We start from the raw sequence: 26,332 nt of genomic DNA, 5'->3' as shown, positions 1-26,332 counted from the left end.
AATCTAAAATTTGTACACAATTTTATTTATTTACTTTGTCCCTCCCTTGTAGCTCAGTATGTACGTAAAGGCAACCTGCTGTGGTAGCTACAGAACAGTACTTAGAGATCTCGATTCAACAGAAAAGGACTAGAGAACTGGGTTCCATTCCCAACGCAGTCACAGACTTGGTTTTTGACCTTGGGCAAGTCACTTAAACTTTGGGTGAAGTCCTGTCCTCACGCAAGTCAACGGGGAGCTTTTGCTATTGACTTGAGTGATTGGGATTTTGTTCCTTGTCTAAAAACTGGAAATTAAAGGATGGAAAAAGCACTCTGAGATCTCTAAATTGCCATAAAGTATGTGGTACATCTCTTAATTTGCTTATCTATAGTTGACAATTTTCTACAACATTATAAATACATTCATCACTTTTTTTTTTTCTTTTAGCAGTTTTTTTTTTATCCTGTTCATCATGAGATGCCATTTTGTCCAAATTGTCAACAGTGGCAAATATTTGTCTGAAATGTGTGAACGCGATTAGAAGACACTTCTTAAAACACCAGCCTAAAAATTGAACTTTGCAATATATAACTGGAACACCAATATCTTTGCTTAATAATCATTTAACAAAGCAGTCTATTACTGACATGTAAGATGTAGAGTAAATGTCTTTCTCTTGTACATATTTTTGTTTTAAAATATTAAACGAAATTGAGATGTACACATACAGCTTATGATGAAGTGAAAAATGTACTTGCAGGTACCGCATTCTAGTTGGGTTAATGTCCTCTGAATTTAAGTTTGCATTGGCTAAAATTTGATCTGAGTTGAATATTTGTGAACGATAATACATCATCCTGTAACAGAGGCAATGTTTATGCATTTTAAAGATAATTGCTATTGCATTTCAGGGAAGGAGACTGGTGGGAAGCAAGATCCATTGCTACAGGAAAGACTGGTTACATCCCGAGCAATTATGTAGCTCCTGCGGACTCCATTCAGGCAGAAGAGTAAGGCATTATTCAGTCTTTCATCAGTCATTTTTGCCCACAATTTACTAGTAAAGAATTGTATGTAGGAACTAATTTATTACAGTGCCATATAGGTACCAAAATAACATTTAATTCGCTAAAGTAGGAATATGATACTTCTCACTAATTAATGGATGGGAATACTACTTAAATAGTAACAAGTATAGATATGTGACTAACTTTTTAGTGGAATGCATAAATAGCTATGAGAGTGTGTGTGTGTGTGTGTGTGTTTAAAAAAAAAAAAAAAAAAAAGTCGGGAATATGCCCGAGTGTGAAGATACCTCAGTTGGAACCATACACTTCAATTTGTTATTGCTTACATCTAACAGACATCTGTGTTTCAATCAAGATATGTACACTTTGGAATGCAGTTTATAAAATGTTGTTTATTAACTGGGGTGGGCAGACCCAGCAGGATCCATCACCCTGACAGTGAGTGAAATCAAAGTTCTAAGCAAACCTTTTACACAGATGGCATTCCCAAGCTGTTCAGGGTTTAAAGCCATTGATTCCTCCAAATCTAAGGGACAGATCTGTGTTAGGGGACAGAAAATTGCTCAGCATCCCCAAAGATCACTGAGAATTGAGGCAACATTACCATTTTTACTGCCAGAACTTCTTACAACTGAGTACAGACACAGCCCATAATCTTTAATGTAGTAGTTAAGGAATCACCTGGAGTTACTTTAGGGATTCTGAGATGTCTCAGGTAGTGCTTGTTTGCTAAGTGGAGGGTACCTAGTTATTGCATTCAGACTTACAGAGCTCTACTGCCTTTGCCGCCACAATGCTGGCAGTGGGAGTGTTTCCCAGCTTCCATTGCCCTGTTATGTGTCAGGACTTTTCCAGTCCTTTTCGTCACACATCTCACTGCACTTCTGGGAAAGTAGCCCAATTCCCAACTTGCTTCCTGAATCTCAAGCTGAGACTTCATTATAGCACTACTGCTTCTGCTGCCACTACCTTGCCTTTTAATATTGAATAACAACTGCATCAGAGAGACACAACCATTTGTTCTTAAAAATTAATCTTTCAGCTGCTTACAAAATGCTGCTCTATATAGCCAAAAACATAATATTTAAAATTCCTTATTGAAGTTTATCATAATTACTATGGCTGCAGTGCTGCACCTGTGATGGCCAATCAGTGGCATCAATGGAGATGCTAGTGCTGTACTACCCAAGGTTCAGGGATTGTTTCTGGAAGTGAGATGTTACCCAAAGAGTTACTCTTGGGGGAATTCTGCATCACTGCACATGCACAGAATTCATGGCCCCCGCAGATTTCTTTGCTTCCCCACAGAAAAATGACTTCTGATGGGAAAGCAAAGGGAAGCCATAAGAGCAGTCATGCGCCCTTCCCCTGCAGCGTAGGCAGATCAGTTTGAGCGCCAGAGCAGCCAGTAGAGATGTAAATCACCGCCAGGGCGGGGGGGAGGGGGACTGGGTAGTCGTGTGAGAGAGAGATGCATTCTGTCCCTCTTGCTCGGTATTGCAGCACGCTTGGCGTGGAGGGGCAGGGCTTTGGGGTGTTTCTGAGGAGGTAAGTGTTGGGCAAGCTTTGTCCCCTCAGGCAGAGTAGAATGTAGCAGCCTGCCTGCTTAGTGAATTGTTTCCATTGTTCTTAGTGAATTCCCCCAGGAGTATAAAACAGGCTTAAAAATGTTAAGGCTCCTTTACATTGCCAGAGTGGTATAAAGGCTCCTTGTTTAAAGGACAGTGTGGCCTTATAAATGCTTATGGTGCTTTAGTGATTAGAACTAGTCTAAATTTTTGGACTGAAAAAATTTCCTATCAAAATGTACTCCATGAACTGTTTGCTACTGACCATCTTCAGAAAGGTCAGTAGCCAATATAAATTCTGAGTTTGAGTCCCCAGCCCTCACTTGCTCTTCTGTTGCCTATGATGTAACACTGAGCATATGGCTGCATATATTTGTTGATTAATAACTAGAAGTAAAGGGTCAATACTAGCTACATTACTATTAGACAGAGGGGGTTTGAGGATTTCCTCCAATGCTCCCCACTCCCATTCTCCGTCCATTGTACTGTAGTTTAAATAAATTACCAAAATAATTGAAACCAGTGTGATTATATTGCGTTATTTTAACAAATAAAATATGCAGAATTTTGCAGAACTTTAAAATATTATGTGCAAAATGTTTAATTTTTTAATGCAGAATTCCCCTAGGAGTAAAGAATATAGGTAGGAAAAGGGAGGATTGTAGCAGGTGAGTTAGAAGGCTGGTTCTCAAGTGTAGAAGAGGGGGACAAGCTGAATTTTAACCCTTTAACTATTTTAAAGAATTGCCACTTCTATTAAATATTGCTCTAGTTCTCAAAATGGGATGATCCAGAGTTCAGTTTATTAGCCCTTGACTTTTAAGAGCATTTACAGATTGTCCATTGAGCTTGCCGGTGGAGTTAAAGGGGAAAGAGCATCACACATTGTGAAAGTACTAGTATTTTACCTCTTAGGCAGTGACTTCTGAGCCTGAAAGAATTATATTGTAAACTTTTTGAGGCAGGAGCCATGTCTACTATGTGCCTTCTGAACACTACCACAATATACATATGAAATTATTATGAAAAGTTCATATAAATTCTCCTTTTATTTTTTTCAAGGAGTAAAACAAAATGGAAGTTTAAAAATTATTTTGTGGAATGTTGTAATACTCTGATGAAGAGGATTTTCAGTGGGAGGTAGTTACTCAAATTGAAAGCCTCTTCATTCAATAAGATAGTTTACACCCAAATCAGCTTAAAAGTATAAATTGGTGTGGGGAGGCACGTGTATCTGTAATTTGTGTATATATACATTTATTTTCAAACTACAAGTACGGTATGGCAGAAAAATAATAGTGTGGTGTGCTAGAAAAATTTTACTGTCTTGAGTTTGGAATGTCTAATTTAGTTTGCAGATCATTCAAAAGGAGTGCCGATAAAGCCATTATATACCGCACCATTTACTTTTTTCCCTGTATGACGTGCAACAGTTTTAAAAACACTTTAGAGAGATTATTGGTATTGTTTTTCACTTCCCTCCACCTAAAAAGCTAGCCTCGCTTGATGCCATGGTTCTAAATGCACAAGCCCCAAATTAAAACACTAGAAACTTAAAAAAAAAATTTACATCCTTTCATGATTTTTGAAGCACAGTATCTTCTCTACTGGGGTAGGAATAAGTGCTCTTCCTAGCCGTGGTGGTTCACAGTTTGGACCTTAAACTTATACTGGCCCATGACTAAATTTTGTCTGTCCTGCAAATCAGGAGAATATATTTTGGGGGTATAAAAAGGAATTACTTTTTATTGCTCATGTTTAGGCAAGGTAAATGGCAGCTGTTTGGAATGTTAGAAATAGTACAGAGATGAACGAGGAGTTAGAATGCAGGTGAGAGGGGTAAAAAGTGCTTATTGTATGGATAGTTCCAGGTGCATAGTGTGTGTGTACACATGTAGGCAGAGCCATGCATGCACTTGTGCGTACACATACTTTAAATTACATAATCCTCCTGTTTTACATGCAACAAGGCTGCTAGGAGGGATAGTAAGGAAGCATGGGCTGCTGCAGTGTTTTCAGTATGCTGGTAATGTATTTTTTTTTCATCTGATCCAGCCTGTGCTGTTGAGCCCAATCTCTAAGGAAGTTCAGAGGAAGGTGTTAGGTTTGGTCCTGGGTTTTATGTTCTGTTAATATGTCAAGGGAACCTAGCACTTACAGAGAGAGGCTTCTTTTTGTATATTAATATATACAAATTATGGGACAAATTATTTAATAATAAATTTGTGAGCACCTATAGAATAATAGGGTTGTAAGGAATAGCCAGCATGGATTTGTCAAGAATAAATCATGCCAAACCAACTTAATTTCCTTCTTAGACAGGGTTACTGGATGGATAGGGGGATGCAGTAGATGTGCTATGTCTTGATTTTAATAAGGCTTTTGTCACGGTCCCACATTACATTTCTAATCAAATAGTGACGTGGTCTAGATGAAATTACTGTAAGGTGGGTACAGAACTGGTTGAAAGACCATACAAAAAGAACAATTATCAATGGTTCACTGTCAAACTGGGAGGGTGTATCTAGTGGGGTCCTGCAGGGGTCAGTCCTGGGTCCAGTGCTATTAATATTTTCATTAATGTCTTGGATAAAGAAGTGGAGACCATGCTTTTAAAATTTGTGGATGACACCAAGCTGGGAGGAGTTGCAAGCACTTTGGAGGATAGGGTTAGAATTCAAAATTACCTTGACAAATTGGAGAGCTGGTCGGAAAGCAACAAGATAAGCTTTAATAAAGACAAGTGCAAAGTATTTCACTTAGAAGGCAAAATCAAATGCACAACTACAAAATGGGGAATAACTGTCTAGGGAGGTAGTAATGCTGATAAGGATGTAGAGCAGTGGTTCTCAAACTTTTGTACTGGTGACCCATTTCACGTAGCAAGCCTTTGAGTGCAAGCCTGCTTATAAATTAAAAACACTTTTTAAAATATATTTAAGACCCTGGAGGCAAAGCAGGGTTTGGGATGGAAGCTGACAGCTCCTGACCCCCCATGTAATAAACTTGCGACCCCCAGTTTGAGAACCCCTGGTGTAGAGGTTATAGTTGATCACAAATTGAATGAGTCAACAATGTGATAAAATTGTGAAAAAAGCTAATATTATTCTGAGGTGTATTAACAGCACTGTCCTATGTAAGACACAGGAGTTAATTATCCCGCTCTACTCAGCACTGGTGAGGTCTCAGCTGGAGTACTGTGTCCAGTTCTAGGTGCCACACTTCAGGAAAAATGTGAATAAACTGGAGAGAATCCAGCGGAGAGCAACAAAAATGATTAAGCTTTAGAAAAACTGACCAGTTGTTCTCCCTGTCCTCTGAAGGTAGGACAAAAAGTAATGGACTTAATCTGAAGCAAGAGAGTTTAAAGTTAGATATTAGAAAAAACTTTCAAACTACACCTCTACCTCTATATAACGCTGTCCTCGGGAGCCAAAAAATCTTACCGCATTATAGGTGAAACCGCGTTATATTGAACTTGCTTTGATCCACCGGAGTGCGCAGCCCCGCCCCCTGGAGCACTGCTTTACCGTGTTCTATCCGAATTCATGTTATATCGGGTCGCGTTATATTGGGGTAGAGTTGTATAAGGTAGATAAGGTCTGGAATAGGCATTCAAGGGATGTTGTGGAACCTGCATCACTGAAGGTTTTTAAAAACAGGTGGGACAAACACCTGTGAGGGATGGTGTGGGTTTACTTGGTCCTGCCTCAGTGCAGGGTGCTGGACTTGATGATTTCTCGAGGTCCCTTCCAGCCCTGTGTTTCTATGATTCTATTAAATGAATAGAAAAATATAACCTGTAAAATATGCTAGCACAGTGCCCCTTAATGTAGAAGTCAGAATTTCTTTGCAGTGAATGGAAGCTCAGTCCAGAGATTTTGCTGTTAAGAGTGAAGTCAGATACTTAAATCCCTGCTGTTCCTTATCAGTAGTCCAACAGATAGTAGTAATATAGATTTGTGTGAACTATATTTAGATGAATATAGTGTTTGGGAGTTTGCATTATGAGCAGAAACACTTTAATATTTGGCCTTCTGTTATAAATCACTACATGAGTAATGATAATAAAGCAGCATTGCATCTGTATCTCAAGACCTTGCTGCCTATTTAGGTGTAAGGGCCTAGGAAAGGCCCCTAAGATTGGGGGGGGGGGGAGTGAAATTTATACAAGCAGAATTTATAGTGCTATTTTATGCAGATTATTACCACAGTATTTTCACTTACCTTATCAAATATTTTATTTTCTTTAACTTCTTCTAGATGGTATTTTGGTAAGATGGGCAGAAAAGATGCAGAGAGATTACTTTTAAATCCTGGGAACCAACGTGGTATTTTTTTAGTACGAGAGAGTGAAACCACTAAAGGTATTTTCTTTAAGCTTACTTCCTTTCTAGGGCAAATGAGTTAATTGTTTCATATATACACACTTCTTTGTAAGAAACAAAATTTTAACTGTTTTTTCTAGGTGCTTATTCCCTTTCTATCCGTGACTGGGATGAGGTCAGAGGCGATAATGTGAAACACTACAAAATCAGAAAACTTGACAGTGGTGGATACTATATCACAACTAGAGCACAATTTGATTCTCTACAGAAGTTGGTTAAACACTATACAGGTAGGCTGAAGTCCCTATGGTCCAATACTAGTTTAATGGTTTTTACAAGAAAAGAAATTTGAGTAAATGGTACATGGGTATGTTTACATTGCAATGGGCTCACTCAGACTTGAGCCCAAACCCCCCTTTTGTCTACACACTCATCTCTCAGGCTTGGACCTAGGAATCCATCAGGGACCAAAGGTTAGCCCTATTACTTTTTGGTGTAGACCCAGAGTGCGCGTGCACACACACCACCTCGGGACCCTGGGAGTCTGACAAAAGTATCCCATGGGACAACTTCCATTGTCCTCTCTATCCCAAGAATCTCCTGTTGACTCCAGGGAAATGGAAGCAACCCCCCGTGGTGTAGTGCAGCAGCTTCATGAGTCAGCGTTTAACCCGTCTGTTGTCTGCTGCAAACATTCCATCAGAGAGCCTTCTGTGTTCGCAGTGGAGATGATCAGAACAAGCCTTTTGCAAAGTTCAGTGCTTCATGGTCATGGGGGCACAGCCAGATTTTGGCGCATCTCTAGAGCGAGGCCAGCAAAACAGTGGATTTTAGTAAGAGTACCGGGAATGACTACACATACCAGCAAATAACAAAGAAGCTGGCAGCATTGCAAATTAACCAGAGTGGATTCAGTGGCTCAAGACTGAGTACATGAAAACAGGAACCAGAACTGCACCTTGGACAACTTGCCAACATCATGCCTGTTTTATATGGAGTTTGGCTGGATGCTGGGCACTGCACTGAACATGGAGCCAACAGTAGTGCACCATGATTTGGTCAGCCAGAATGGCGCCTTTCTAGCCCCAGAATCCAACATGGGGACTGATAGGAGCCAGCAGCAGGTGCCAAGTGAGGACAGTGAAGTGACTCTCTTACTGAAACTGGTCCCAGAGGAGGTTTTGTAGCAGGAGAAGCAGCAGCACATCCTGGGGCCATACTCAAAGGAGCTGTTTGATTTTTCCCCTCCCACTCCCCCCACCCCCACCCCCGAGGCACAGCCCACTGCGGAGCCTGCAGCAAACACAGACGGGACAGAAGTTGTCCCTGGGCCTGGTAAGTTTCTGGCTCCATTATAATGTTGTATTACTATAGGGATAGGAGGGATTTCCATCCTATGAACCAATGCAATAGTTATTTTAAGACCCAGCTAGTAGTGTGTATCCGCTAATGGCAGATTGTATGCCACCAGTGGCTTGGCTCCCCGCATCCTACCTTCCACTATGTGGAGTTCAAAATGGCATGCAAACAGTAAAAACACCTTGAAAGTGAATTTTTACTAGGGCATTTCTGTTTCTTAAATGTAACCTTACGTTGCCAGGCCTGTAAGTATGTGGCTCTGTAACCACTCAACAGTGTAACGAGTCGCCTGGAAACAGTGATCTGAATGGGTGGGTGGGGCTGGGGCAGGAGGGAATGAATGTGTTCCATTTACAAATCTAGTCCATTTCAGTTAAAGGTAGTCCATGCAGTCCATAGGTGAAAAAAAATCATTTGCCCCAAATTCAACTGGGGTTTGAAATTTTGTCCGGAAATGGGGGAAGGGGGGAGAGACAAGGAGAAAGAGAACTTCACAGCCAGTGTTTGCATGCAGCTGTGGAGTTCCATACAGGCTAAGCCATATGGAAGCTAATACCTGTTGAGTCCCCTTTATGAATTCTGACCCAATCCCAGATGCTGATAGCCGCAAACTTTTCCTGAAGCGGGAACTCCAGATAAGCAGTCACATTTTGGGGAAGGGCATATTTTCTATGGCCAGCCGAGTAGCTGACCAGCCCACTTCATTCACAGATGAGCTGTTCAGTCACTACACATTTGAATACTTAGGTTGCATACACTGCAGGTGTCCCACCAGCAGCTTGAAATAAAATCTCCTTTGCCGATTGGGCACCACAGCAACCGTTATATCTTCCAAAATGTGGAAGTCCTGAAATAATAGAAAAAGCTTTTGTAGCATGGCTGCTGATGGCACCCCTCCCACCCAAGTAGTTCTGCAATTTTTAGAAAACAAAAAACATCTTTGAATGTTTAACTTACCATTGTCTCTGCACTTCCTTTGCTGAGATTAACCAGGCTGTGTCCAGGGAGCTTCTGTGATCTGAAGCATTCTACTTACAATATATTAAAGTTCAGTTTGGAAAAATAAAGTTTTCTGTCCTTGAATTTCCACAATTTCTATGCTCCTGCAGTGAGCTATTGAGACAATAGCCCTCTGTGATTTGTCCTATTCCAGCCCCCTTGACCACTACTGGCTCTGATACCTCCACAGCTCACCCACACCGCAGCAGACGCCTGGGTCAGTGTGCTTTCACGGACCATTCCGAGAGGAAGCATTTCCGTGATGAATTTGTGATTGAAGTTCTGGACAGGGCCAACAAGCAGGTCCAATACCATAAACAGAGAGGGACTTATGGCTAGAGGAAAGGCATGGTGAGAGGCAAGAGGAAAGGCTCTGGCTGGCTGCACAGCTTGAGGGCAGGGTTTCAGTGAGAGAGCAGGCACTTGTCTCGCAGTTCCTGGAACAAAAACGGCAGCTAAGGATGGAGGACAGACCTCAGCAAAAAGAGTTGTTTGAGCAGCTGATATCACTAATAGTCACGAATAGTGGCTCCTGCTGCATCACCAATGCCACAGCCTGAGTCCCCTGTGTGGTACCCGGTGATGCAGTCCAGAAACAGCTTGGGAAAACTCCATGAATGGGTGGCCCATGCAATTGGGCCCCATGAACAGCTAGGCAGGGTAAGTTTGCCCCATGTAGTCCTCCATATTGTACCCGCTCCCATATGGATGCCTCCACCCCCACTGCCAAGTGCATGGCAAACAAGGAAAGGACAATGGGGGGGGGAGGGGCACATGCAACAGTAAGGGGCTTCTGTCTTGTACATGGTTTCACTGTTTGCACTTGTTCATGCACTTTGTTTTTTTTCTTAAAGGTTCTGTTACTGATGTTTGGCTTGGTAATGGCAGTTGGCTGCCTGGCAATGGGTGAATGTTGTACTTTTCTAATACATGTTTATAAATAAAGCTTTTATTTCATCAAGAAAGTGTATTGCGATCGCTGCATCACATCATACAATGTGTATTTAAAATAACAAAGATAAACACATGATCGGGGCAATTAGGAATTAGTTTGCAAACACACTTCCTCAGTATGGTTATCTACATAAATCTATACTTTAACCACTTCCTTACATCAATCCATACTGTAAATCAGCCCCCGGCCCCCATTTCATAAATGGTCAGGTCATTCATAAATACATTTCATGGCAATCAAACCCCCACTGCTCCCCAAGCACTGAAATCCTTCACAATTGACCCGCAGTCCTACCCCTCCACAAGCACATTCAGAAAGGTACTGTTCCCCTCTTCAGTTGTGTCATGTAAGTCTATAATGTGAGAGCACAAACCATTCCCAACTTCTGTAGCCTGGGTGCATCCAGCTCCAGCTGTGGTAGGTGCACTTTCTGGCTGAGTTTGCCAATTCAGTGGCCCCTTGCTGTCATGGGTCCATTTAGGGGAAAATGGCTCACTTCTGGTTTCACAAAGATTGTGAAGAGTGTTGTCTGTAGCTACCGGTGTGGTGCTCTGCTCTTGTTCGATGACGATAACAGTCGGCTGCGTGTGTGTTCCCTCTGTGTGCTGCCCCGGCTCTGCGCAGATAGCTAACACAGCAAACCCCGAGAGAATCCCCAAAGACCACAGACTCCAGTAAGGTACGAAGGAACCCGAGCCAGGTTTATTGTTAAACGAAGCACAGTAATAGTTTCCCGTAGACTCTACAAGACATACTACGAATTTGTGCCCCCTGGCAATGGACCGGCTCAGTCAGTGGCGGGACTTTCCACTGCCCCCTAGGCCAGACAAAGATGCGCACTCCAGGACCTACTTTTATACGGTTACAGGACAGATTGCTCATCCCTACTGACGTATTGAAGTACAGCCCCTTGGCTCATTCGGGTGCTGTCTCCTCCTTTGATTATGTTGTTTCAAACAGGTCTATCCATCATGCTGTCCTTTTGACCCTGTCTTTAAGATGCACCTGCCTGTTCCTTGTTATGTCTGTGGAGTGTTCTGATGTCATCTTGGCACAAGTTCCTCTTATTAGCACTTATTTGTGGATGCACCTGCTTCTAGCAACCCTCTTCTCACCAAGTTCTGTGAGTGGGGCCTGCCTCTGGCTCACAGCCCAGCTTTTGCTTAGCAATGCCTGGAAGTACTTTGGTTCAGGCTTCAGGCCTCAGACTGGGCCTTTGATACAAGAGTTTATGTTTCAGGGCCTCATCTTACTACAAAGAGTACAGCACAGTAATTTGGACAACATTGATGACACTGACATCCAAATGAGTCAGTAGACAGACATCTCCACCAGGATTCAAATGAACATTTCACAATTATTCTACACCTGTTGACAGTGTAATTAAACCATCTTTTGCCAGAACCTCTGAAACCAGAGTATGGTTTCATAAGCCAAGGCAAAAGGGGACATGGTGGGGTTCCCCAGAATAATGGTAGGGACAATAACTCAATTTATGACCGTGTCATTTGATGGGAAGTGTGTCCCAGCCTGTCCATAAATACAGACGCCCGATGGGCGAAAAACCCTGGCATCATGAACTTCCCAATGCAACTCTTGTTGACATTCATAAATCATCTTCTGTGGTCCATGAGGGCATGCATAACAATGGAGTAGTACCCTTTGTGGTTTATGTACTCGTGTTTCTTGAGGAGGGCAAACTATAAGTCCCATCAGTGGTTCCTGTGCACTTTGGAAACCCCATTCTCTCAAGGTCAGTAATTTACCTCAGGATTATCTTTTATGCCCACATGGGGTAAACCACACGTCTGATTGCCTCAGAAATGTCCGCCATCACTTTATCCACAATCAACTTTCCGACACTGAACTGGTTGGCAATGGACCTGTCTTTACGCTGGAGGATTGAGACAAGCTGCCTACAAACTCCAGAAATGTAGCCGCCTTCATGCAAAAGTTCGGGACCCACAACTGGTCATCCCAGGTCTGCATGATGATGTGATCCCACTGGTCTGTGCTTATGGCCCTGCACAAGAAGCATCAGTCTACGTAGGGGGCATCAGCAGCTATACCGAATGTACTGAGCAGCATCAGCCAGCGCAAGTCCACGATGTATGGGTATACCTCCACCTGCTCTATCCTAAGCCCCGTCAGGTGCCTTTGGTGGTTCAGAAAACACCCCCAGAATGTCCACCAGCACCTCATGGATGCTCTACCTGTTTCCTGACACAGGAGTAAAAGTGCAAGCCAGAGAAGTTCTTCAAAAGGTGTCGCCTCCATGTTGCTGGCTTCGGTAGCTGGGTGTGCACAGACCACAAAGTCTTCTCAGTAGCCTGTGTTGTTGGGCTGATCAAACTTCCTGTAACATGCCAGGTGGGCAATAAAGTTTTCCCACTGTGCACTGTGGTCAAAGGGCTAGATCAGCCACGTTTCGGGAGGGCGCTAGGGACTTTGGGATATGGTCGATTTGATTTGGGTCTGCGCGCTGCAGCATGGACACTGGAGCCCCAGGTTCAAGCCTGGTTTAGAAAAGTCTAACATGGGTCAGCTGACTCGAGTCCCACCAACCCTGGGCTTACATTGCAATGTAGACATACCATATGTGTCTGGTGGTTCTTTTAGTAAGTGTACTATTTTTTTTTTTTTTAATAATAATAATAATAAAGCTCTTTTTAGCTATGGCAAAAAAAATATAATATAACTTTTTGATAGACATTCTTTGTATTTTATTTCCTTTTATCATAGTCTTTTGCATATTGTTTAACTTAAATGATTTCATTTTCCAATTATCCAGAACATGCTGATGGCCTGTGTCATAAACTAACGACTGTGTGTCCAACTGTGAAACCCCAGACCCAGGGACTATCAAAAGATGCCTGGGAAATACCTAGAGAGTCTTTGCGGCTAGAAGTTAAGCTGGGCCAAGGATGCTTTGGGGAAGTATGGATGGGTAAGAGTATGATATGTGCACCTATCCTGTTGGAATTATTTGTTTTTACCTAAAATAGCATAGTCTAGAAAGATAATCTGATGAAGAGTTGAAGGCAAAATTACTAATAGCAGTGATGTGTCAAGAACCATGCTTTCAATGCAAAATCCCCTGTAATTTTTGGATATGAATTCACACCATGAATTATGAGCTTTAGCCAGTAGCAAGGACTCTGAGATTAGGGGGTATGAAGCAGTCCAGCCACCATAAAGGAAGAGTGAGGAGGGAATGGCAATCACAAGTGTGCTGGGAGGAGAAAAGGTGGCAACAAGAAGTAATAAATGGAGGAGGAGACCCCAACATCAAGTGTGAGGGGACGCAGAATAAAGCTCATTTGAAAAATGAGCTTTAATAATTCCATCTCAGTTGTTTATGTGACTATACAAATAATTTTGTTTTGTAACTTACTAGATCTCCATAATTAAATTATGCCCTCATTATATGTATTTGGTAATTCTATATATTTATATATAGTAAAATTCAAAGCTAATTTTCAGTATAATTTTTACTGCTTTATCCCCTTAAAAAAATTTTTTTGAAACAAAGAATGAAAGTAGTTTCAGTTGAAAATCTCTTAAAAGCGTAGCTGAGGCAGTAAAATGTACTTGTTTCTCTAGGAACATGGAATGGAACCACAAAAGTAGCAATCAAAACACTAAAACCTGGCACAATGATGCCAGAAGCTTTCCTGCAGGAGGCTCAGATCATGAAGAAATTACGACATGATAAACTTGTTCCGCTATATGCTGTTGTTTCTGAGGAGCCAATCTTCATAGTCACTGAATTCATGACAAAAGGTATGTGATATTAACTGGAAGGCACTAAGTTTAAAGGTTAATAAAAGTCCCAGTAACCAAAAAAGGTATATTTTGATTCATGTTGAATACTGATATGTGTAAACCTAGCCCAGCATGTGAATTTGTGATTGGGTTTTAACATATGATAGGTTCTGAAATCATCTTTGTTGAATCTGATTTTTTTCTATTCTTAATTTTGTGCTACCATGATTTGTTCAAATCTGTTTATTTACTGAACTCAACCAGATGGGTTTTACAAATGATCCAGGTTTTTAGTTGCTAGGAACTAACTGGCAGAGATGCCTGTTAGTGGGAAAAGTCTTTGTAATCATCCCATTGAATCAATAAAACTTGTTGAAATTAAAAGAAACACTGTTGAGGCTAGTAGGTCAAAAGTTTGATCTACTTGCAATAGTTCTGCAAACTAAACAGTAAACTAAAATTGTTTGCTGTGCTTTTTCCTTGCATTTTTTCCCCAGTCTACCCCTCGCCCCAAAAAGAGAGACATTTGAGGGTTCAGGATGTGTGTAATAGGGTTTAAATGTTTACTTCCAGTATTAAACAATCTTTAAAAAGAACAGGTCCCAAATCAAATACTTTAATTTTTGAAGAATTTGATCTCTTGTGCTCATCTTGGAGAGAGTTGTGGCAATGTTAGGAGGATAGAAATCAGATTGAAGTCAGAAACTGAAATTATAAAATTTATAAATTATATCAAAGAGCATATATCATATAAAATATTTTTTAAAACTTTGGATCAGGCCAAATAGGGTGGAGAGGAACGGAAAATTTCAAACTTTTAAAAATAAAAGCAAAATGGAAATGAATGAAATGAAGCAGTCTCTCTGATGGCAGATCTTAAAACAGCCTTGTGAAATCAGGTTTCACTGTTTAGAATAAGCCATTTATGTATTTATTTATTTATTTACTTACTTACTGGAGATGGAATGGTACAAAACAAAGATTAAAACTTGAATTGGAACATTGCCAAAACAAAGTAGGATTACTATAAAGAATTACAAAAATCTACTGTACAGTTGTCAATATTACAAATGTAAATCTCCAGCAAACGTTTCCATTTTAATCTGAGACAAATTGTTCATTATTTTTCTGAAAATGTAAAAAGCCAGTGGAGGGGGGAGGGAATCAGTTTGATACTAATGCATAAACTGTTTTGTTAGTGTTTACCCCCAGTAGCACAAAGCCATTGAAACAATAAGGTTGTGGCATTTTAATCAAATCAGGTTGTTCGGTTTTGTTTTTGGTGTGGTTTTGTTTTGTAAGTATTTGTCATTATTTGCACTGCTTTTCCCACCCCACCCCAAGAGAATTGCCAGCGCTACCTCTCACGGTTCATCTAGCTAGCCTCAGAGACTCCAACATTAAAACAACCTTCTTCAAGGAAAAGAGAGCTGCATGGAAGCACCACAGAGCCCAACAGCATTTTTCCTGGTCAGGCAGATTACTAGAAGTTGGAGTAAGGTCTTTACTCCTCCACAATACTCCTTCCTCAAGAAACAGGATATGGAAATCTCGTGTCTCATGAATTAGTGCAGAACATCAACCACAGAGATCCTGGTTTGGCCCATCGCAGTTCCTTTAAACAGAAAATTGTAGCAAGCGATTATAAATATATCAGATGTATTTAAAATTGTGGCAGTTACAATGATGAGGTTGCTCTGAAAAGTCTGTGACATGTTTATTTTTAACATTTTTCATTCCATTTTTGTCTTTACCATTTTGGAAGATGTGACTTTCTTAAATTACCCCAGTTCTTAGAATTTTAACAGATTTTCATACTAAAGAGAACATTTTCTTGAACCCCTATGGTATGCTTACAGCTGGGCAAGCTGCTATATCAGAGACCAAGATTTAAGATTGACCATAATTTGTACTCCTTAAAAGTACAAAAAATACAGCAGTTATTAAATCACTGCAAGTCCTTTCAAGCAGTACTAATGTTTTAATGTTCTTTATATAAATGTGATATGTAGTTGAGGAAAGACTATTAAAATGTGTGTCTTAAAGAGGGGAGATGGATTTTGGAATCAAGAAGAACGTACAACAAACAAAATTGCTGCTTTGATATCTTAAGAGAGCAAAAACTGAAACTATGTAACATTACAATTTCCCTAATATATAATTGAGGTTGAGTGGCAGAATAACTTCCTTAATGTATTTTAGGGAAACTTAGTTCACATCCAAAAATTTTAAAAAAAATTATACTCTAAACACACATGAATGTATTTAGTTATGCAGTAAATAATGTTTCTTCTTCACTGCGAAAGAGGCTGCAAACAAAGCATTATACATTATATAAAATGTTTCTGTTTTTGTTAAATGGTGTATGTAGCTGACAAGGAGCATCAGTGATGTAAGGATGCTTCCTGACCCTAAGAATTTATTAGCTTCCAGTTGTCCAGTAGCAGTCCATTTTGCTAGTGTTGAGAGTACTTAACATAGTCTATATAAGATGTGCATGCCCTATTACTTTTACTGTCCTCATTTGAAATATTATTTACATTTACAAATAGCCATGATATTTCACATAAGGAGCTATTGCATTTCAGTGGCAGATAGGAAACACTCTTATCTTTTTTTCTAATCCTGGAGCACCTTTGCACGCACAGGGAACAGTACAGCATTGCCATTCATTCCTGTCTATGGCTTCTTCCTCCGTTAAGCCCAGCCTGGTCATGTCCCTGTGTATGATGTCCTGCCATCTGGTTACTTGTCAACCTCTAGGTCTGACTGACCTTGGTTGTATTTATATTTTTTTTTTTTTTTTTTTTTTTTTTTGGCATCCTATCATCTGTTTTTTCTGCAGTGTCCCCACCATCATAATCTTTTTGATTGTAGCCAATCCCATATCCTGATTTTACATCTTACTGTCCTAACATCTTCATTTGTCTTAAAATCATTCCACTTTACACCTGCTATCTTTTGAAGATCTCTCATCTCTATTGCTTCCAGCCTTCTGATGTCTGTTTCATTTAATGCAGCTGCTTCCAGACCATAGACGATACTGTTGGTACACTGGTTGGATAAATTTTCACTTTGGTATCAAATGTAATGTTTCCTATACATATACATATATGCTTTTAAATTAAGTTGATGAAAGCAAAGGATACTGTGTAACTAAAAATGATCGTGCTTCAGTTTGCAGGTGCTAAATATTTAATTTAAAACTGCATTTATGGCCAGATGTATTAATGAAGCACTAATGATAGTGATATAGTCATTGAAAGAATTAATGTTGTAATTTTAATCCCTTTATATATGCCAGCACATTTCACTTTGATACTGTTATCTAGAGCTCTGATAGAGACATCTATATAGTTAAGGTTGCCTGATGCTTTCCATTATAATACCCTATTTTCAGTTCCTCATTAGTCTGGCAAACTTCAACAATTCCTGCAGAAATTTTCCATTGAGAGTGTCTGCCTCTGGCTGAATTTTTTTTTTTTTTTTTTTTTTTTTTTTTTACATTTCAGCAAAATGGTTTTGCTGTTTCCTTGAATGAGGTTATAGGAAAATATTATTTTTGCCCATGTTAATTACAACCATTTCATTGAAAAGCTGTTCTGTATCCATGCTTTAGAGTAGGGACTTGAAGTTTGGCAAAGGTGTCAAGCTCCTGTCAGCAATGTATCTCTTGCTTTCCCTGTGAAAAATCCACACAAATGTAGCCAAATTATACATTTCTGATCATTTCAGTTTGCACATGCCCAGTAACATGTTTGCTAGTGACTGGCAGCATTATTCTTCAAAGATTCAGTCTGCACCAAACATGTTCCATCCTGACACAGTTTCTATGTGCCTACCAGACTGATCTTGCACCATCCCAGTGCTGCAGGGGCTGAGCAAGCCTTTTCCTGCAGTTGTTTCTTCTTGCTGCTGGTGGCCACTCTGGCACCAGTTACCAGATCTGAGGGCAATGAAACTCTTTCGTTGTTCTCAATGCTCCCCCTGCTGTCTCCCATTTATCAGGGAGGAAACAGCCTAGCTTGTTCAACGACAAAGGGATGAGAAGAGATAGATGATCCAGTAGAAAAATACTGGGATCATGTAATTAAAGACTGTATTGTAATGCACATGCATAAGGTAGCTGACTTAAGTCACGTTTCTGAACTTTAGAGTGCTTGATTTTGCAATCTTAATGTTCTTTTGATATTTTTTATGAAATAATTTATATTTAAATATTGTGTAATGAATTATGTTCTCAATAAATTACTTGCATAGACTACTTGCTATATACAGTGGCACACAGGATTGCAAGATTCTGCACATGTATCTAAGGTTATATAATGTATTATTTGAGAAATAATACCTAAATCAGTTTTCATCAGTAGAGCTCAGTGTTTTACAAAGGAGGTCAATATTATGATCCCCATTTTACAGATAGACTATTAAGCACGTGAATAAGGAGCGCTGTTAAGATGGCATGTGCAAAGTTATCTTGGGCAGTTTCTGGCTTGTAAGTGCTTCCTCATGCAACCATAACATTCTATTAATGTCAAGATTTTGTATAGATTAATTAAAGTTTAGGCTAAACCTTTTAAGGATTCCCATGAGCATCCAAGGCATTGTACCAGTAGGTGACACAGCAGCATTTTATTCCTAATGTCTGCTTTCTTCATATTGACCTTGTGAGCACTTGTTTCTGGAATGTGGGGAAGTAACAGAGATATGGGAGGAGGAGAGACATTCTTATGACCATTTTTTTTATTTTAAACAGAGGAGCATGCAGAATTGGATGAAACTTGCTGTTAGTAATTTTCATGTGTGCAGTTAAAAGAACACTATTAGATCGTGCAAACCCAATATTTCCTTTTGGAGAAGGAAATATTTAGGGGGAGATTTTCAAAGGCACTGGGATTTTGAAAGTCAATGGGAGTTGGGTACCTAAATCCCATCTGTGCCTTTGAAAAACTCCCTCTTAGAGGCTTTCAGCTAGACCTTAATGATTGTGTCTGTGTTTTCCTAAATTATATTTATCTTCTTTTTACAGGTAGCTTACTAGACTTCCTTAAAGAAGGAGAGGGGAAATGCTTAAAACTTCCACAGTTAGTTGACATGGCTGCTCAGGTACTTTGTATAAGTCAACAAATGAGTATTTTCCACATAGAAAACATGTTAAAAATGTGAAACAGATATACCAACCAAAGATCACAGCTGAATGTTCTATACGCTTTTACTCTTTAAAGCTTCTGTTGAAGTTTTAGAATTTGCTACAATAAATTATCTCTGTATTAGATGTCCTGGAGTAAAATACACTTTATTAATAATCAGTAAGCTATCATGGCCAGCTGTGATGTATTTTATAGCAGAACTGGCACCAGAAAGACTGCTTTGTTATACGTTATGTTTTTGGAGAAATGAGCCTGGTCACCAAAAATAGCTTTTAAATAAAACCTTTCTTTTTCAGATTGCTGATGGCATGGCGTACATTGAAAGAATGAACTACATCCACAGAGACCTTCGGGCAGCTAACATTCTTGTAGGAGACAATCTTGTGTGTAAAATTGCAGATTTTGGTTTAGCAAGGTTAATAGAAGACAATGAGTACACTGCCAGACAAGGTAAGACAGATTTATTTACTGTATAAATAAATCCATATACTTTGAGTTATTTGCTCAAATATCAAATTTAGGGGAGTATCAGAGTACTTATCTACATACCAAAAATTTATGCATATATATGTAATAATCATACCCTTGAAGGCGTATATGTTTGGTCCCAACCCCCACTACTTTACCTGTTAGTGAAAGCTGCAGTAATTAAACTCTGAAAATTATTTGGTGATAATGGCTTAAGTTATCAAAAATGACTAGTGATTTTGGGTACCCAACCTCTAAGGTACATTGTAGAGGTCTGAATTTCAGAGGGAGGGTGCCCAGCTCTTCCTTAAAATAAGGCCCTTTTTAAGTGACTCAAGCTTGGCACCAAAATCACAAGTCACTTTTTTGAAAATCTTGGCCAATGTTTATTGCTCTAATGTTTTCCAGTCTGAAAAATTCCTTTATACTAAAAGATATTAAGCCATCCAACTAATTGAACTAGCAAAGCAAAATTTAAATTCTGATAAGTGAAAAATGCTGGTTAACTAAGAGGGAGGGAGTTTGGAGGCGGTGTGGGGCTGAGGCTTGGAGCGCGGGACTGGGGGGTGGGGAGCGGGCTCTGGGAGGGAGTTTGGGTGCTGGAGGGGGCTCGGGGCAGGGGATTGCGGCGCAGGAAGGGATGTAGGGTGCCGGATCCAGAGGGGGCTCACCTTAGGTGGCTCCCCACATGCCAAGAGCTGCGGGGACGGCAGCAGTGCACAGAGTCGCCTGCCACGCCTCTGCCTAGGAGGAGCAGGGACATGTCGCCGCTTCCAGGGAGCCAGATGGAGCCAGGTAGGGAGCCTGCCGGCCTATAAACCAGACTTTCTATGAAGATTAGAAATGTCGGTTTATGGAGCTTTCCAGTTGGTACGGGGCCAGATAACACAGCTGTGTGTGTGTGTGTGGGTACACAAAGTGTGAGCAAACTGTATCTAGAAAAAAGTGTGTCTGTCTTTCTCCACTCTTTTAGGAGCCAAATTTCCAATTAAATGGACAGCTCCTGAGGCAGCATTATATGGTCGGTTTACAATCAAATCTGATGTGTGGTCATTTGGAATTTTGTTGACAGAACTGGTAACAAAGGGTAGAGTGCCATATCCAGGTAAGAAAGCATTAAACAAGCCTTTATTAGAAGATATTACACCAGTATGTTATGATAATCATAATGGGATTTATATAGTTTGGTGTTAAGGTAATGAAACTCAAAGAAGATATCCCTTTTAGTCCTAATTTCTCAAACTGCTAATTTGGATCCTATTCCAGTTTACAGTATAATCTTAAATAAAGCTGTTTGAAATCTTCCTCCTGCTCCTTTCTTTTCTACTTCTCCTATGTCTGAATCAGAGGTAGAATAATGAATACTGGAAATATGAACCGCTTCTAACAGAAGAAACTTTCTTTCTCCTAGTAGATTAGACTGTTAGACAGCCATTTTAACATGCTCCACTTCAGATCTTATTGGAGAAAGCAAAGCTACCCTTTAACAGACTATTAGAAGAGTAAAATGATTTTCCAGGAGGAAAGTAATGGTGTATAGTGCTCCATTATATAAAGTTGCAAAAAGAGAAATGTCAAGCCCTGTTTCTATAACACTACATGCAGCTTGGGCCTTATTAATAAATAAATTCGAGAAACCGGGAAATTTTTCTTCAATCACAGAAAGTCATCTTGACTCAGGCCATAAGGATGTTTAATCAGTGTTGTTGATTGATATTCATTACTTTTAAATGTTCGGTTTGGTTTGGTTTGTGGTTTTGCTCTGTTTGGATTTTTGTTGGTTATGTGGGGTTTTTGTTTTTTGGCTGTTGTGTTTTTTGCCAGTGTTGTAAAAAGCATAGTATACATTACATTACATTGTTACATGCCAAATCCTCTTCCCTGCGCATGGGTGAGTGCCATGAGTTTCAAGGGTAAAGTATTTTTACACCATAGGTTACAGTGTTCTGTGGCTGCTACTGCCACCTCCTGTTGGAGGAGGAGGAGAGCAGTGGACCTGCATAATTGAGGATCCATTGGCCATGCCATGTCCTCAAAATCTTCCCTGTGTGCTGCTATGGATGGGCTCTGCAGAGCATAACATTCTAATATGTGAGGGTATAGAACCTACTAGAGGAGTTCCTGCATCATAACACATTCTGCATCCCTATGCATCAGAACCACACCAATTTGTAATGCTTACCAGGCTATAACCAACCAAAAAGACGGGTGCAACATTTATTCCTAAAGAAGGCATAATATTTTGAGTGTCAAAAGGGTAAGACTTGCAAATAAGAGTCTTCTCTCAGAATGTAAGCAAGTCCTGAACACTCACTTTTAACATAATTTTGATACCTCAGGATTTTAATGCCGTTGTGACTCATACCAATAACTTCCAAAAAACTATTTCAGTGATCCAGTATGAATAAACGCTATGAGGACAAGATGACAAGTCCTAAGCTAAAATATTTTAACTCACACTTGATTATTGCCATAATTAGTCACGCTTCTTTAGGACCCAATCCTTTTCTCTGGGCCAACTCCAAGCAGCAGGATTTAACGCTAGTGGTTTAATAGAGACTGGAGGTGAAACTTACATTCAGTATGTAGTACCCCCAAGCAATGGAACCATTCTGGCAGTTGCTGCTACTGCTGCTGCAGCCTTGAGACTGCAGTAGCAACCACTGCCATTGGTGCAGAAAACAGTGGCAGCTAGATCATGGAGGGGCAGATCCCCTAGCCTTAACTCTGTTTTTGGTGGATTGCCTCTGCCCTTCCACCAATCATAATGTGCAACAAAGTGCAGGGAGCTCCTAAAAAGTAAGGCTTCACAGCATGCAGGCATCTACTCCCCAAGTCCCTAAAATCTGCCTACAACAGTCTCCTATGCAGAACACCATTTGGACTGCTGTGGACCTCCATGGCTATAGGGGAGAAAGCAAAGTGCATTGCTTAAGCAGTATCATTTAACCATTATGGCTGAGATTTTCAAAGAAGCCTAAGGGTATGTCTTCACTACCGGCTGGATCGGTGGGCAGCGATCGATCCAGCAGGGATCGATTTATGGGGTCTAGTCTAGACGCGATAAATTGATCCCTGAGTGCTCTCCCATCGACTCCTGTACTCCAGCGCCTCAAGAGGCGCAGGCAGAGTCGACAGGGGAGCGGCAGCACTCGACTCATTGTAGTGAAGACACTACGGTAAGTCGATCTAAGTACGTCAACTTCAGCTACGTTATTCATGTAGCTGAAGTTGCGTAACTTAGATCGATTCCCACCCCCCCAGTCTAGACCAGGCTTAGTTAGGCATCCAAACTCAATGGAATTCAGGGGGGTTAGAGCACCATGCTCCTGTATGCTGAGATTTTCAAGAGAGCCAACACCTTTCCTGAACTAGGACGGCTATTTACTTAATAAAGTGTATTCTGAAATTTTGAAGTGTTTGTTTTTAGGGAAATATTTTGATAATTTTCATAAATGAATCCTTCAAAAGCCACCATTTTCAAAAACAGAAAATTGTGGGAGCTGGGGGTATTGAGTATTTTTTTAAAAAAACTCCACTATTCATTTAGGCAGATAAATATAGACTTAGGAGCCTAACTTTAAGCTCCTGTTTTGGAAAATCCTGCTCTTACTCTTTTTGAAATGTAAAATGTATTTTATAATTTTTATTCTAATTACATCTATCTAGTTTTTTGCCTTGCAGTTTAATTATTGCATGGTTAAATTTAAAGTGCTTTAGGACCCCATAGTATCTTAAATCCCACTGATAAGGTTTAAGAGTACTGAGTACAGGAGAATATTAAGCTTGCTTTCTACCTGCACGCTTCTGAAATTTCAGATTTGGGGCTTTCTTGACTTGCAGCAACCTGATGCTGTCTGCAGCCAGAATCTGTACAGTATGTGTTGAAAATGGCTGCCTTATGGAAGGGTTCCACAGTTTTCGATCAATAAATGTAAATAATATATGAAATATTTTGATGTGTTGATTTGAGTTTATATAACACTTTTTTGTTCTGGGCAAGTTATCAACTGAACTTTAGTATACAGAATCTCTTAGTATTCTGACAGGTTTCAGAGTAGCAGCCGTGTTGGTCTGTATCCGCAAAAAGAACAGGAGGTCTTGTGGCACCGTAGAGACTAACAAATTTATTTGAGCATAAGCTTTCGTGGGCTACAGCCGAAGAAGTGGGCTGTAGCTCACGGAAGCTTATGCTCAAATAAATTTGTTAGTCTCTAAGGTGCCACAAGTACTCCTGTTCTTTTTAGTATTCTGTTCAGATCAAGTGGCCAATGAATAAAACTCCAGACAGGATCTTGTTGTGGGGCTCTCCTTTGCAGGAATTTTCCCCAAGTAAATAGGAAATGTTATGTAGCAAAAGCATTTGAATAAGCATGAGGATGGGCCAGTACTAACTATTTGAGAAACATGGGTAAAATTGAATATTTCAGAAAATATATTTATTTTAAAATTTACAAAATTAATCCAACATACTGTGTCTATAGGGAAGAGTCCCTTGTGGCAGTACAGTTATCTTGAGAGTTAAATTTAACTCTCAGGTGGTCTGATGCCAGAAAAAAGCTGAGGAATTTTTGGAAACTGTTCTTTGTGTAATGTCATTAACACCTAAAATTCTTTATTGTAGGGATGGTGAATCGTGAAGTTCTGGAACAAGTAGAACGTGGGTATAGGATGCCTTGCCCACAGGGCTGTCCAGAGTCTCTCCATGAATTAATGAAACTGTGTTGGAAGAAGGACCCTGATGAAAGACCAACATTTGAATATATTCAGTCTTTCTTGGAAGACTACTTCACTGCTACAGAACCACAGTACCAGCCTGGAGACAATTTGTAAGCCAACAACCTACATAACATGCACAAATCTGCCAAATGTAAAGGACTTTCGAAGGGTTCCTCGCTTCTTTAAAGGAATCAAAGGAAAGAAAATCTTCACTCTGCATGCTTTTAATGGCAAACTGGAATTCCATACTACAGTTGCACAAAACCACTTTTAAACTGTTATACCCTAATTTACCAATGATGTGATTTTTCCCTCCCCCCAACTGATTTCAGGGTCCAAAAGGAGTTTGCTGAAATTACTCAGTGGTAAAGTGAGTGTTGGCCTGACCATTACTAGCAAAAAAAAAAAAAAAAAAACCCTAACATTAATAATACATTCTGTTAAAGGGAGAATTGTCTTAAATTACACGCGAGCTTGGGGTGGAAAAAATTTTAAACAAAGGAACTTTATGGGACCAAACAATTCCATTCCAGTTCTATTAAATTTCCTGTGTTCAGAATTAGATGGACTTTTTCCTTAAAGATGGTACAGCCATATCTGAGATACTGATAGTAATCTTCAGTTTAAGCTTCCTCTTGCATGGACTTAATTAGGATAGACAAGGTTAAAACAGAAATTTAAACAGTGTATGACAAACTTGATTAAATGCTAGACCTCAGTAGTGGAATTGGAGAGCATAATGCACTGTGTTCATATTTGTATTAATGTAACTGGAAAGTAGCATGAGAGATTTTTCATTTTTATTTTTTTCTGCATAGTTAAGAATAATGAAGATAACTATAAAATGAGGTAATATTTTATAAAGTTGTGTTGATAAAATATGATAAAGTTTGAACTTGAAACCATACAGTACAATCAGAGGGAAAATTCTCTAATCTTTTAAGTTCCAATCCTACAATGAGCTCTGTGTGGGAAGACTACCTAAACAAAGCTCATTGCAAGATCAAGATCTTAGCTGGTAAATGGTCACCTTTAGACAGTACACATTAAAACACAGATTTGGTACTGTGAGATATGGCTAGTATGTATTAACAGTGATGGGTGCCACAAATGTAAAATGACACTAGTTCAGGGATTTGATTGCACTTTTGCTTTTCTTGACTATAAAGACTCTTACACACAGAATTATTTAAGTGAGAATAAATAGGAGAAGAAAATGTGAAGGCCTAAAAATTTAGAGGGATAAAGTATATTTAATATTGACATAATACAGTGATGACAAACCTTTGCTGGCATTCAGCTCAGCTCACACTACATCTACGATATTTTCTTCAACTACTGACATATTAAGCAATAACTTCATGTCCTCTGTTCATCTGGTGGCATGAAGTTTGGAATTTCAAATTAAGCTAACATACTTTAATTATTAAACTAAATGGTTTTCTCCAGTATCATGATGATGATTATACTATCCGTGTAACACTATCTGACAAATGAATTTCATGCAAGTGGGCAATATAGTTCTGGTACTAAAAATTGTTTTTCACATGTTTACACTACGTTCTTCATACTGAATCTCTCCACTAAATGGAACTTTGTAAGAACAGTGCCATCATTTTGCATTTTCCCTTATCTTCTATACACGTGTGATTATCAAATTTTAAAAGGGCTTTATGTAAAAAACCAAGAACACTATGGAATTGTAATTTTTTTTCTAAATATTTTAAAATGGGTAACACAATCGTACAAGTTTATGTATTAATACAGTTACAATAAAAATGCCAGAAAATGGTGCTGGCATTAATTGGATTTTAATGACTGAATGGAACAGTTCCTTGTAATAACATTTGTATAGTAAAGAAATAAAACACTAACTTAATGAGTTTGTTCATTGTAAATGGTTGTGTATTATAGAACTTCTCCAGAAAGAGTTTCTGTATGTATATGAAATTTTTATTTTTAATCGTCTTTCACCTCAAGACATTGATATGGATCTTACCCTAACAAAAAG

The 26,332-nt window shown here is 39.6% G+C and overlaps 1 protein-coding gene across 1 annotated transcript in view; it reads left to right on the top strand.

Annotated features, from left to right (window-relative positions):
• The window catches only part of YES1 (YES proto-oncogene 1, Src family tyrosine kinase), a 31,648-nt gene extending 7,047 nt beyond the window's left edge, over positions 1 to 24,601 (top strand). The window contains exons 3-11 of the mRNA XM_065399701.1: positions 894 to 992; positions 6,842 to 6,945; positions 7,047 to 7,196; positions 13,011 to 13,166; positions 13,823 to 14,002; positions 19,014 to 19,090; positions 19,431 to 19,584; positions 20,576 to 20,707; positions 24,227 to 24,601. Coding sequence (XP_065255773.1) covers positions 894 to 992; positions 6,842 to 6,945; positions 7,047 to 7,196; positions 13,011 to 13,166; positions 13,823 to 14,002; positions 19,014 to 19,090; positions 19,431 to 19,584; positions 20,576 to 20,707; positions 24,227 to 24,435 — 1,261 coding nt within the window. The 3' untranslated portion in view covers positions 24,436 to 24,601. The remainder of the gene's footprint in view (positions 1 to 893; positions 993 to 6,841; positions 6,946 to 7,046; positions 7,197 to 13,010; positions 13,167 to 13,822; positions 14,003 to 19,013; positions 19,091 to 19,430; positions 19,585 to 20,575; positions 20,708 to 24,226) is intronic.
• Positions 24,602 to 26,332: the final 1,731 nt, after the last annotated feature.

This window comes from Emys orbicularis, chromosome 2 (genome assembly GCF_028017835.1).
Source record: "Emys orbicularis isolate rEmyOrb1 chromosome 2, rEmyOrb1.hap1, whole genome shotgun sequence".
Lineage (NCBI taxonomy): Eukaryota > Metazoa > Chordata > Testudines > Emydidae > Emys > Emys orbicularis.
This window is presented reverse-complemented; position numbering and strand designations above follow the sequence as displayed.